The 14,142-nt window shown below is 36.8% G+C and overlaps 2 protein-coding genes across 2 annotated transcripts in view; one reads left to right on the top strand and one right to left on the bottom strand.

The window, feature by feature from the left end:
- Positions 1-288: 288 nt before the first annotated feature.
- nom1 (nucleolar protein with MIF4G domain 1) lies at positions 289-7,540 on the bottom strand. The gene is made up of 12 exons (XM_016481138.1): positions 6,419-7,540; positions 5,828-5,940; positions 5,557-5,694; positions 3,896-3,953; positions 3,421-3,747; positions 3,123-3,233; positions 2,635-2,805; positions 2,278-2,399; positions 1,716-1,848; positions 1,191-1,322; positions 917-1,026; positions 289-626 (listed from the first exon to the last, which is right to left on the bottom strand). The coding sequence occupies exons 1-12, from the start codon at positions 7,373-7,375 to the stop codon at positions 452-454; spliced, it is 2,547 nt and encodes an 848-aa protein (XP_016336624.1). The 5' UTR covers positions 7,376-7,540; the 3' UTR covers positions 289-451.
- Positions 7,541-8,909: 1,369 nt separating this feature from the next.
- Positions 8,910-14,142, top strand: part of lmbr1 (limb development membrane protein 1) — a 28,864-nt gene continuing 23,631 nt past the window's right edge. The window contains exon 1 of the mRNA XM_016481282.1: positions 8,910-9,148. Coding sequence (XP_016336768.1) covers positions 9,086-9,148 — 63 coding nt within the window. The 5' untranslated portion in view covers positions 8,910-9,085. The remainder of the gene's footprint in view (positions 9,149-14,142) is intronic.

Raw genomic sequence — 14,142 nt, 5'->3', positions numbered from 1 at the left:
TAGTTTGTCCTTTCATTACAGCGACTCTGACTTGCCATTAAAAAAAGACACATTATAATAAAACCAAACATTTAAGCATAACACTGTTATATTTTTCTTTCTCGTAAGTACGTAGGTCTTTAAGTGAATAAAAAGTACAAAATGTCAGATATCCAAATTCCAAATCTGAAATCTGTTGACATCTTACCATAAAAATATAGAGCAGAAAAACTGACCATTGAGCTTTTGTGGTATGTAATTCTTTAAAAACACACTAAAATGTATTTATATACTTTACACATTGTACGTTTTATTTTTGTACAGAATGCCAGAATTAATACAAAAATGCAGTAGCATGTCAGTGATCTGCATGTGTCGCAAGGTCTGCATACAGGTTCGAATACTGTCCCCTGTAGTAACTCTCACTTTTTGAGTCTGATGCATTATGCACACATTTCTGTGTGCAAGAGCTCTATAGTTTAATTTTGGCATCCCGGGCCTCCATGGCTTTGGTGGCAACCTCAGCTCTATCCTTGAGTACCTTGACTTGCTCAATTTGTTCTGTCTGGATGTTCCGGAGCAGAAAGTGACTGATGAAAAGCTTCAAGCCTTCCCGAAGCATTCCCAGCTTGGGGATTCCAGAGATCCTGGCACACAATGTTAGACACACAGGCAGATATTGACACACTAGGCCACACACAAGCAATTTTACATGACCTCAGGATTTCCCAAACATGGTCTTTTTAAAAACTTGCACTGACAAATTCTTACATTAAGCAATAATGTAACAATTGTTATAACTAACAAAGTCCAATTTTTCTATTTTTTTTCATTGAATATACACTGCCATCATGAAATTTGCCTCTGAAACATTATGAACATTTATATATACATAATATGTACTATTATTCAATTTTGTAGTACTAAGAATACTCACCTGCCAAATATATTCACAAGATCTTCTGGCTCGGTTTCTTTTAGGAGTTTTGAGAGAACCTGCTTCAAGAATTTGACTTTGGGCTTATCCAGCTCCCCAAACTCAATAGCCTTATGAAAAGAAGAGAACAGGCAGAACATTAAGCTGCCATTCATTAACTCGGTTTATAAAGAAGATGAAGAACATTACACATATATACTACAACATTACATACAAACCACAAATGCATTCTAGAATGGCTTCTTGGAGAGGGGTGGACTTTATCAAATATTACCTTAAGAATGGAAAGAGAGAGACACTTCCTGTGTAGAAGATGAGTGACCAGCTGGACCAGGTTACTGAAGGACCGACTGGAAAGGTTTGCCAGGTCTTTCAACTTGTCCCACAGACTAAACTGAAAAGTCATCTAAAAAGAGAAGAAAAGCAGAGAGAGTTAACATTTACAAAATGGATTATAATTCACCTATAGTAAACATCTACAAGCTACTAGGTTTTAAATGCTGCAGTATTAGATGTAAATGAACTGACTTACATTATCGATATTCATAGATTTGCTTATTAAAAAGCTTATAGCTGATTACAGAGTAACATTAAATCATAATATCAACAGCAATTTTAGCTAATTTAACCACTGGACCAAAGTACTGAAAAACATCTGAATGTTCTTAGGCTGAGCAACAGTTTTGTGTTAACAAGTTAAACATAGCATATCATAGCAGCTTCTAATGCAGTGAAACCAGTGACACCTAGTGGCACAAACACACAGTGAAAGCTAGGAATCACTGCTGTTCCACTCTACCTGGAACCGCCGGTCATGTGAGCAAAATTTCTCTGCCAGAACCGCATAGAATCTATTGAACATTTTCTCTTGCAGGCAGCAGTCCATCAGAACATGAACAATTTCCCGCTCTTGTTGGTCTTTCAATCCTAACCTGAGAAGACATGAATCCACTGAATGTGATGACAAATATTACAAACACAGTGCATCATGTTTGCAATACACGGGAAGAAAACAGGCATGTCTGTTAGAAAGAAGAAATTTAAAGATCATTTTGTGTAACCTTAACTAAATTATTTGCCATCATCACACTACAAGGTTATCATTTCAGAAGATCTGAAATATTGTTCTTGCTAAAAGAAACTTTGTCCTGCTAATAATAATTTTAAAATAACTTTATACAATTCTTTCACACAAGTACGTCTGTAAATTTCAGATTTCAGATTGATTCTGGGATTACATGACACTGATCAAAACCTGATTTGCAATTAAATTTGTCAACTGCTAAGAATCCCAAAAGGGCAACATGGCCACTGTCACTGAAAATCAATGAGAATAACAAACAGAAACTATGCTGACGAACCTTAAAAGTTTCTCAAAGGCATCTAAATAGTCTTCACTTGACATAAGCACACAGAAAATGTTCCTCCTGATGTCAGTGTTCATTCTTTGTTTGTGTGCAAGCTCCAACATCTTTGAACTGTACTGCAAATTCATAAAGAGAAACAAAAAACGTCAGATGACAATTTCTACATGGACCTTGACTCTCATAAAAGTCCATAAAACATGCCTAAATGGAGAGATTTTATAAACAGAAACTACAGAACTATATATTTTTATACTTTTTCTCAGTTGAAAATAATTGTACATCTGAGCATTTAAATTACCGATGAAAACATTTCTAAATAAGCAACATCAGTTTTTTTATTTTTTCACTTACTTGTTCCCCTTTGGTGGCTGGGGTAGTTGTCTTGTTTCCATGGTCATCGATCATGGGTGCTCCACTCCAGGAAGATCCTACAATCCACCAACGACCAACACACTCAGCTTCCAGAAGACTGTCTAGTGAGACTCTCAACTTCATGTCACTTCCACCGGCACTGCTGTGAATCTGTCAAGAATGTTATGTTCAGTGCATGAGAAACAAGGTAACTGACCTCAAACACATTCCACCTTTCTGTAAAAAAAACTGTACAAAAGTCAGATCAATGTGACTACACTAAACTATAGTTAGTCTGACCCCTAGTGGACACGGCGAGAAGTACATTTAGCGTCAAAAAATATCAAATATTCATTTTACTTATTACTTAGGGTTGATATAATACAGATGAATATTAACTAGTTAACTGCTCTAAGCATTTTTGTATTGCAAGTCCACCTTATAAATTTAAAATAAGTAATGCAAATTAACATCAGTCATTTTCTCACCAAAGTCCTCTGCAGTTTCCTTAACTTCTCCACAGGTTCAGGGTCATAACCTGGAATCTTCCTCATGTCATTGTTCTTCAGCGCCAGCATAGTCTCCAACATAAACCGAATCTGACAAGCAAGCCAACATAACAAACGTCTGCACTTGAGAACAACTGCAGACCTCATTGATGATTCACCTCAGTTGTCCTCGTTTGTAATTTGCTTTGGATTAATGAGTAAATGATTAAAAGCAAATATAATATGATAATTCCTAAGCACCAGAAGACAGCTTCTTCACATGACAAAGGTGTCTTACCCTTGTTTGGTCTTGAAAACGCTCTCCTTCAGCGTTGGCTTTCCGCTGAGCCTCGGAGATCAGCTCCTTAAGAGCTAGCGGATCATCCTTTCTCAGAGCGAACCCAACGTTCTTCAGCACCAGAAGAACCAGTTCTACATCCTTTGCCCTGAAACGTGTCACCAGCTTCTTCAGAATGTCAAACACCAAGAGAGCATGGACCACATGGAAGTTGTAGAGGTGGGCAATTATGGACACCAAGTTGTCACATTCTTTGTCTGTAGCATCAAGCTGACTGTAGGTTTTATCAAACTGACGGACTACCGTCTCCAGAAAATGAGCTCCAACCTCAGGGAAAACAAGTGAGAAATTAGCCAGCATCAAGCAAAAACACGCACTACGACAGAGATTCTTATAATAGTATGCCACTAAATGCAACAGTAAGTTAGTGTGGACTATATTGCCATGATTTAATGTGAAGTAAAATATTAGATACCTCCAGGCCAACACTATGGTGAAGGACACTGACAAGAAGGATGTGCTCCATTAGAAGCCTGGCAGAGAGAGTGAGTGTTAATTAAAATAATTTACAAGTATTTATTAGTGTGTTGTTTTAAGGTCATATTTAATTTCTTGAGTGAGAATTTAAGTGAGCCAGGATACAGTAATGTTGTCAAGATAAACTTTGATGTTGACTTAAAGGTTTGGTTGATTATGATTTCACTTTTTAACTTTAGTTAGTGTGTGATGTTGCTGTTAGAGCATAAACAACATCTGCAAAGTTATGACGCTCAAAGTTCAATGCAAAGTGAGATATTTTCTGCCAAAAAACAAAACAAAGCGCTGTTTAAGGACTACAAAAAAGGATGATAGGGACTACAACGAGCTCCTTACCGGGTTTGTGACATCACTAACCTCGATGTTTACATAAATGTTTACATATTTCTGAGGGAGCGGCTTCATAGAACCAGGAAGTCAACAGACCGTTTTGACGAGAATGGAAATAGTGGTGCAGAATAAAGGTGAAATATGTGAAATATGTTTTTTTAAAACGAAGTATGAGAACATGTTACACTGCACTCCATAAACACAATCAAGCCTTCGAAAAAAGCTGATCAACCACCCTTTTAAGAAAGCCCAGCTAGAATGTTTAAAGAAGTTTAAATAGCTTGAAGTAGTAAGTAGCTTAAAACTGGGTATCACGCACTAAATAAACTGAGAATCACAAAATACCAAACTTTCAAGTCATTCACAACACAACAAACTCATGCAGAAACATGTGGCTTGTTGCTAGGAGATACGTGACAAATAAAAACAATACGTATTTTAAAATTGGCTCATAATATCAAACATGTTTGATGTCGTCTGACTAGATAGAATCATAGTCTGAAGGTAAAAAATCTGAATCTGAGCCCTTCACAAACAATACTCTGCGAAACCTGTAAACTCAGACTGGCCAAAACCTGCAGACTGGCTCTGACTTTCAGCAACTAGTGTTTACACGTCCATCGTCCAGACTGCAGACCTGGGCAAAATTTGTTCTCAACGGTTTGAAGGTCTGAGCCTAATTTGGTGGAAGTGGCTTGAATGCTCTAGGGTCTTATGTCTTAGAAGAAGAATATTAAGTTAAAATAGAATATCAGCAAGTTAATTCTCTCAAATCAACATACATTTAATACCAGTGTTGGGGAAAGTTACTTTTAAAAGTAATGCATTAATAGAATGGGATTAAATACATAAAGGATATTTGTGTTGTTTAACATTTAATTATTGCAGGTTTGCGTCATATTCTGAGTTGCATTTTTTAAATTCATTTTCAGGAATACTGAATCTGTGTTTTTTTTTTGTGAGAGATGAATTAATGCATATTCATATTTATTTTAGAACTACAGTAACATCTGATTTCTCTCAACATGGGGACAGGAGAGCTGTCAATCAATAAATTGGAAAAAAAAGTAACTTGCGTTACTTATTTGAAAAACTCAGATATTCTCTTGTAAATTAAAAAGTAATGCGTTACTTTACTAGTTACTTGAAAAAAAGTAATCTGATTACGTAACTCGCGTTACTTGTAATGCGTTACCCCCAACACTGATTAATACTAAAGTGATTATCAAAGAGTCAGTTATTAAATGAAGTCATTATTGAAAGGGTAACCTTTCAGGCATGAGAGCAGGAGTGACGCAGGCAGCCAGCAGAATGTCAGTGAGTGTTTCGTTCATGTCCTTCCTGCTGGTGCTCATGTACAGCTCTTCCAACTGACTGCTGATGGATGCCATGTTGGGCTGACTCAACCTGTCGAACAGAGGACAGGGTTATCAAACTGGCTGAATTCCACTTGGTTTTCCAAAGACTGTATTTATTTTTTTAAAACAAAGCTTCTTCAAATTGTGCATTTCTGTAGCCTATACCTTCCATTGTATCTTACCTGTTTATCAGACCTTTCACAGTGCGCTTCAGTTTCTCCAGCTCGGCTTTGCGTTTGCTGTCCACGGCTTCTCGTAAGTGAGGGGGAACATACTTGCCTGCTGTGGCAGGATTCTATATATAAAACACACACACAAATATTAGCTTCAAAACATTCTTCTGATGAGTGTGCGGTGTGGGGAACGAAAGAAAAATAACCAATACTGACTTTATGACACTGAATAATGGAATAATGACACTTTTGTCTTCTGTAGAGCTGCTTTATAGTTGAATTAAACTTGTTTCATGACTGATGAACTTTGCAACACTGACACCACTATTAAAATAAATTTCATCAACACTGAACTAAATTGAGCTGAATAATGACACTATTGTCCTTGGTTGAGCTGTTTCACAGCTGAAATTGAATTTATTCCTTAATTGATTACTTTTGCAACATTAACACTGTTACTTTGGTGTTTATTACTGTGAAGCTGCTTTGAAATAATTTGTAATTGAATAAAGCGTTTCATAAATAAATGTGATTTGAGCATTAGGGAGAGTTAAACTTAAATAATAATAAAATATAATATCCAGATTTAGAATGACATACGGGCTCCTGGCTTTCAGGTGTTTTTTGTTCAGAGTCAACTTCCTCCCCATCATCATTTTCCGCTGATGCATCTGTATCCTCCTCTTCTTCATCTCCTTCCATCTCATCTTTTATCTGGTTGTCATCTTCTACATCCTCCTCTTCTTCCATCTGTGCATCATCCTCTCCATCACCTTCCTCTTCATCACTGTAACCTTCATCCTCATTGTCATCCTTGTTCTCATCGTCTGTCATTTGCCCGTCGCTGTCCTCGTCCAACTCATCAAAGTCATCTTTAGCTTTATCAATGTCCATTTCTTCATCACTCTCATACAGTCCCGTTGCAGATGCTCCAGGCTCAAGAAACCCTAAAATGTAATCGAGTCCATCGTTGGTGAATGACTGAGGTATACTCTTTTTGTTCTTTCTTTTATTCAGCCCAAGGCGTTTCTCTAATCTCTTTATTTCTTTGTCCTCTTCGATATTCGCCTCTAATAGAGCCCGCTTTCTGCTCTCGTTCAGACTAGATTTCTTTCCCTGTTTTGGCAGATCTTCGGAGAAGTGGACTTTCCTTTTTGTCGTCTCTTCTTCATTGTCTTTAGTATTAACACTGTCTTTATTTGCCTTCTGCTGTTTCTGAGCGGCATTTTTAAGATTTCCAGTCGTCTTCTGGGCTGGTTTCTGTGTCTTTTCCTCCTCAGCAGGAGTATTTGGAGCAGGTTCCTCGCTGGGGTTCTGCGGTGACTGACCCATGTAGCGACTTTTCTTTTTGGCTTTCTTTAACTTACGTTTCTCTTTGCGCAGCTCTTTTCTACTTTTCCTCTGTACGAATAATCCTCTTTGGTCGCTTTCATTTTCACCGAAGCCGCCTTTGCTCTTCACAAAGTTATTAACGGAATCCTTGAATTTCTGAAGTTTATCCCTGTGTGTTTGCTTTCCAGCTTTCACTTTGCCCTTGCGCTGCGCCTTTGCCTTCATTTTCTAAGTGAAATATATCTGGCCGTGAATATAATTTTTATTTGTTGTAAATGGTTGCGTGTTTACAGACTGAATATCGCAAATTATCCCATGAAAGTTCTCAGAAAAGACAACACATGTAGAAGCCGGAGGTCGCCATTGATGCCGCTTCTTCGTTAGACGTTATGACAGTAGAGAAAAGAAAATTGAGTGGCTTTATCGCCATCTACTGAGTTGGAGCGTAACGTTACTTGTCGAAATATGAGTTAGCAATTTAATAACAAGTATATGTGCGTTTAATTAAACTACATAAACATATAAAGGTTTTGTTTCTAATATATATAGGCCTCTTTTCATCTTGGAGACACCAGTAGCCTAAGACATTTACTCATAACCTGATATAGCCTACTATTTGATGCCAGCATTATATTATCATTAGTAGTAGTAGTTGTAGTAGTAATAGTAGTAGTATTGACTGGATCGATAGATAATACATTTATGGAAGGATTATTATTGGTAGTGGAAGTAGTAGTACTGTAGAGCAGTGTTTCCCAACCTTTTTTTATTCGTGGCACCCTTTGGAAATTTTAACAAACTTGTGGCACCCTACAAAAAAAATTATTTTTTTTACACGGCACCCCTGCTCTCGACAGACGGCACCCCGGTTGGGAAACACTGCTGTAGAGGACACAGGTCTTTGTGTAAGCTTCCTAGCTTCTTTATGTACAGAGCTGGTTAGATTACTTACAAATTATGATCTGTTACTGATTCCAAATTACATGACAAAAATTTTAGTTAGTAATGTAATCCATTACATTTAACCTTTTTGGTAATATAATCAGACTACTTTTTGATTACTTTTAGATGGAATATTTTATTTGCTTACCTGCATGTCATGTGAACATAACCAATGTCAGAGAAACGGGAACATGCAATTGTGATACTTCATTATTAAAATATTTATTTTAAAACCTCAGGGGTACTTCAAATAAAAATATATTAGGTGAAAGAGGATCAGATGACAAAAAATTGGTAAATTTGTTTGAAAGATAAACAAAAGTAATACATGGTAAAACAACAGAATCAGTGATAATTCAAATAAAAATGTACATGTTCATCAGTAGCTGATGCACTTCTTAAACCTGAAATGATTTTTGTAAATCCAGTGGTCATTGCTGTGTAGATTGACTGTGACAGTGACTAATGACTGACCTTTTTATGAATGTCCACAAAACTGAAGACTTTCTGAGTGTATATAAGAGGTAGGCTATTGTAGCACACATATAGCACACGTATATATGTGTGTGTGTGTGTGTGTGTGTGTGTGTGTGTATATATATATAAACAAAAAACATATTTATATAGTTCTATGTTTGGCAAAGTGTACTGTTATGCTTTCTCAGTATAACGATTCAGCTACGTCAGACCTGTCCAAAACAACGCTGAACACATTTTGAATTATGTAAATCTTACATATAATTCGACTTCACTCTCAGTGACAGCACACCTGTGTGCGTGAAGCCTCTTGTCCTGTCGTGTGTCGCTGAATGATGACGCAGTATATTTTGACTGTTTTGGTGGTTTATTTGGCGCTGAGACGCGAGCGCTGTCAGTCAGTCAGTCGAGTTCTACTCCGGTGGTCAGTTTATCTCACAGAGGTCCTTTCTCTTACAGCGAATGGAATCGCCACAAAAATGCGTTGCTAATGAATGTGTTTCTGCAATATGAAGAATGGAAGAAGACGATGTGACGATTAGAGAGCAGAATTTCCACAGCCAAGTGCGCGAGTACATTGTGAGTAACCTTACAGAGAGACTGATTAGAGTACAACACACTGACCGTGTTTGCGCAGTGTTCCCCACTTCAACTCGCATGTAGCCTCATTTACATATATTTCTTAAACTTAAAAGATGAATGGGTTTGCTATAATTGAAATGTATCATAATTTCTCAGTAGAAACCGTGGTGTATATGAGTGAGGGTCATTGGGCTAGGTAGCTAGCTAGCATGCTAGCTTGTCGTTAGTTACAGTATTGAGCTAATTAATCCCTTTCTGTGGCTATTGTGGCACATTTGATTCACTATTGTTGTATATATATTTATGCATGATGCTCTTTGACTGTTATGTTTTTGTGATATATTTTATTGAATCTCTAGTAGAATTAGATCAGACGCAACATTCACTGACCAGTATTATGTGGTAGTTAGATCAGTTGAGTAACGGTAATCATAACGGTTCTACACTGACAGCTTGTTTACTGTTTGTTGTTGGTGTACACATGAGCATTGCAGATTTGCAGTGTTTATTTTGGGTGTCAGGATGTAATGTGTCTCTCCTTTCTGCGTAGGCAAACCTGTTCTTATGTGTCATAGATGAATGGATTGCATGATCTGCAAGTGATTAAATATCACGAATTAATCTGTCAGAGCAAACTGGCATGTCTGACTGAATAATTTTTGCAGCCTTTGCTTGTAAGAACAGCCAAAAAATCTTCAATGTTGTTTATAGTGATCCCAGCTGCTGTCTCTGCCTTCTAAATGAATATCAATGTTCAACTGAATGAATTAGTGGTCAACGTTGTTCTTGATCCACATTTTGAACAACCAAGAAAGTGTTTCTGTAATCTGTAGTGTAGAGAGTGAAGCAATGAAAAACATTAACAAAAGATATTCACTTTGTCTCAGTGATGCAGTTTTGACGCTTTTAAGTTTATTTTCTTATGATAGCAGTCATTTATTTTAAGAGTAACACCTGACATTTCAGTTGAAAGTTTACCTCTAACTTTAGAGTGAATGTAGAAATATGTGCAGTGTATTTCAGAGAGTTTAAATTCTTTTTGTGTGTAGAAGTGAGATAGCTGTTATCAGCTGCATACAATGTAAGTTAGTCTAATGAAAGTCCGTGCCATGCAGAGATTTCTGCTTTTCTTGCTATTTAGCAATGCTGTGATGATAATGGGCAAGCAGTTTTTAAACTGCCCCATTTATGGATTAGTTTAGATGAAATTGAAATACAATAATCTTGACAAATTTGGGCCTTTTTCTTTATTTTCTTTATAAAAGGGCATCTTTATTTTATAAAGCTGTTTTGTCTACAGTCAGAATTCAGCCAGTCACTCACTATTCTTTATTAAACATGGATTTTCAGATTGGTGATTGCTCGTGCTAAGATCTCTGTTGCTGCTTAATAGGTTCTGAGTGGTTATTAATGCAGGATTTAATAATAAGAATGGCCTAATTGCTCAGAGCCATCTAGACATTGTGAGAGTTGTAATTGTCTTGGAAGCATCAGTTAGAATGGTTTGAAAATGATAAACGAATACATAATGCTTTGCACCATATGCTATTTATTTCCAGCACAAGTGTTTATGATGATCTATAGCTTTCACAGAATAACATTATTCCTGTGAACTTTATAGCTGTTGGAGGAAATGGAAAAACATTTATGTATTGTAAATATATATTTTAAAAGAAGCCATGTTTAATGATAAATATAAATTTAAAAAAATGTGAATATTGTGCTATATGTTTTGGTGTGTATTTTGAGTGCCATCTTCCAGTGGAGCTCACAAAACGTCTGTGCTTCACTCTGCAAAGGGTTAAGCATATTATTTATGCTTTAATAGAAGTTATTTGTGATTTCCAAAGCAACCTGAGGTATGAATTTCTTCTAATCTGATAATCTGAAGTCCTTGTATTGACAGATCCTTCACCCTGTTGTAGGTTTATTTTCAAGGTGGAGCACAGTTGCATTTATGTAATGCAGAACTCTGTTAGTGCTCTGTAGTTCTGTGAGATTACAAGCAAGGTGTAATACGAGCAAATGTTCAAGCATGAATGGCATGTTTACATATGCACATCCATCAGTCCGTCCTCTTAAAATACACTCCAGTCTCCTGGACACTGCTGATTCATGCCATATAACATTGCTACAGATTACTGATCAGCATATTACTGATGATTAAAACAGAGGTACTTTACTTTGTCTTTCAGTCGCACTATTACTGCTTAGGCCTATAAATACAGGCAAGACTTAAATTTACATTACATTTAAATTTAGTAATTTAGCAGACACTTTTATCCATAGTGACTTGGACAATGGAAGCAATCAAAATCAACAAAAGAGCAATGATATGCAAGTGCTGTGACAAGTCTCAGTTAGCCTAATGTAGTACAGGTAGCAAGGGTTTTGTTTTTCTTTAAGTTATATAATCGGGGCTTGACATTAACTTTTTTTACTCACCAGCCACTGTGGCTACTAGTGGTTTTCCAAAATTACTAGCCACTCAATTTTTTCACCGGCCATAATTTTGTTGCTGGGAAATTACATTTTGAATTATTAAAGTTCACGACTGCATACTAAGATTGACTTAAATTGATTTCCAGGTAATTTTTGCCTAAAAGGCTTTTTTTTACTAACCTTATTAAATGTATGCATAATTTTTCATATCAAATAGTTAAATACATTTTACTAATGATTTCAGTTAATATAATGAGACACTATAGGACTGTTACCAATCAAATGAAATCAGAATCAGCAAAACAGATCTTTCCACTGCAGAATAAAATGAAGCAGCTGAAGTGGCATTGCATTTTTACACAGACATATGTAATGAAGCGCAAATGTAGCATGCCATAAATGTCATAATACATTTACGCTGCAAAATTACAACTGCATAAATAATGTTATGTTTTAAATTACAATTTTAAATTAAAAGTTGTTTTCATATACAAATATGAAATACTTTTAAATATGAAAGTAAACCGCCAGCAGGTGGCAGCAAGTGACTTTCTTATTGAGTGAGTCGCTAGCTGTGTCCCAATTCAAAGACCGCATCCTTCGGAGGACGGGTCCTTCGAAGGATGCGGCCGACACGGCCTTCGAAGGACGCTCCGAGTCTAGCCTTCGCAGAATTTCCTGATTGCGCCAGCAGGTGTTCACGATTAATGCTCCTGTCGCGTGGCAACGGTGCAAGAAGAGAGCTGCCATATATGTTATTTGTTAATGAAAACGAAAATAACTGGAGCCTGAATTGTTAGTTCTTGACTTTTAATGACCGAATTACACTTTAAATGTAAGACTTAGTTTAATATTGTAATTATTTAATATAAAGCGATTAAATGTCGACTTATATCTTACCAAAATGTGATTTTATGTTGTTTATTCTATTATTGATTATTATGTACATAAATGGACCATGCTGAACATATTTAAACAGGTTTTCAACCATGTTTAGTTTTATGTAGCTGAATATAAAAAGTTAATTTACAAACGTTACTGCCGCTCGTCTACTGCAGCTGACAAAGTTGCTAGGCAACAAGAAGAGTCCTCCAGAGGCTAGACCTGTCCGAGTGCTTCGGAAGCAGCCTTGATATGGTTCGCAGTTGTAGCAACTTAGCAATAAACTTTATTCGTTTCATCTCCAAAATAACGCAAAAAGTGGTGGAGTGTAACGAAATACATTCCATAAGTATTCACATACTGTTGTAATTTATAGACCGAATAGACTCCATAAAATCCCTAATATACATTCCTATTTCTCATCAACAGATGCAATTAATTCGCCCTTACCTCTGAGATCAGGAAATGCAGTCACGAGATCTGGAATCTTCCCCGGTGTCCGAGTTGCTCAGCTGAGTCCGAGCCTCATAAGGCTCGAAGGCAGTTCTTCAGTTTCAGAATAATAGGTTACCTCAAAAATAAATTACTCAGAGACTTTTCCTAAAATAAAGTTTTAACGCATCACCATCTGTAATGGTTTCGCTTTATTAGTACACAATAACTCATAAGTAAAAATGAAAGTAACAGCGAGTAAGTTTTCACCATCGGAGTGCGGCCTCGTCTGAAGCTCTCCTTGGCATTTTATAGCCTTGCACACAATTTGCATTAACATCATCAATGCCATCCCTGCATTCTTCCCTTATTTGGTATTGTCTTTGCATACATACACAGACAGGATACATAAGCTGAATAGGGCAGCTTGACGGGGGAATCTCTTGTAGCCTATAGCTGTGTCCCAATTCAAAGACCGCATCCTTCGGAGGACGGGTCCTTCGAAGGATGCGGCCGACACGGCCTTCGAAGGACGCTCCGAGTCTAGCCTTCGCAGAATTTCCTGATTGCGCCAGCAGGTGTTCCCGATTAATGCTCCTGTCGCGTGGCAACGGTGCGAGAAGAGAGCTGCCATATATGTTATTTGTTAATGAAAACGAAAATAACTGGAGCCTGAATTGTTAGTTCTTGACTTTTAATGACCGAATTACACTTTAAATGTAAGACTTACTTTAATATTGTAATGACGTGAAAAAATACAAAATATAAAATGATTAAATGTCGACTTATATCTTACCAAAATGTGATTTTATGTTGTTTATTCTATTATTGATTATGTACATAAATGGACCATGCTGAACATATTTAAACAGGTTTTCAACCATGTTTAGTTTTATGTAGCTGAATATAAAAAGTTAATTTACAAACGTTACTGCCGCTCGTCTACTGCAGCTGACAAAGTTGCTAGGCAACAAGAAGAGTCCTCAGTAGGCTAGACCGGTCCGAGTGCTTCAGAAGCAGCCTTGATATGGTTCGCAGTTGTAGCAACTTAGCAATAAACTTTATTCGTTTCATCTCCAAAATAACAAAGTGGTGGAGTGTAACGAAATACATTCCATAAGTATTCACATACTGTTGTAATTTATAGACCGAATAGACTCCATAAAATCCCTAATATACATTCCTATTTCTCATCAACAGATGCAATTAATTCGCCCTTACCTCTTTCAGGAAAT

The sequence above is a fragment of the Sinocyclocheilus anshuiensis genome, unplaced genomic scaffold (genome assembly GCF_001515605.1).
Source record: "Sinocyclocheilus anshuiensis isolate Anshui unplaced genomic scaffold, SAMN03320099.WGS_v1.1 scaffold613, whole genome shotgun sequence".
Lineage (NCBI taxonomy): Eukaryota > Metazoa > Chordata > Actinopteri > Cypriniformes > Cyprinidae > Sinocyclocheilus > Sinocyclocheilus anshuiensis.
The sequence above is the reverse complement of the archived record's forward strand: the minus strand, read 5'-3'. Positions and strand labels throughout refer to the sequence as shown.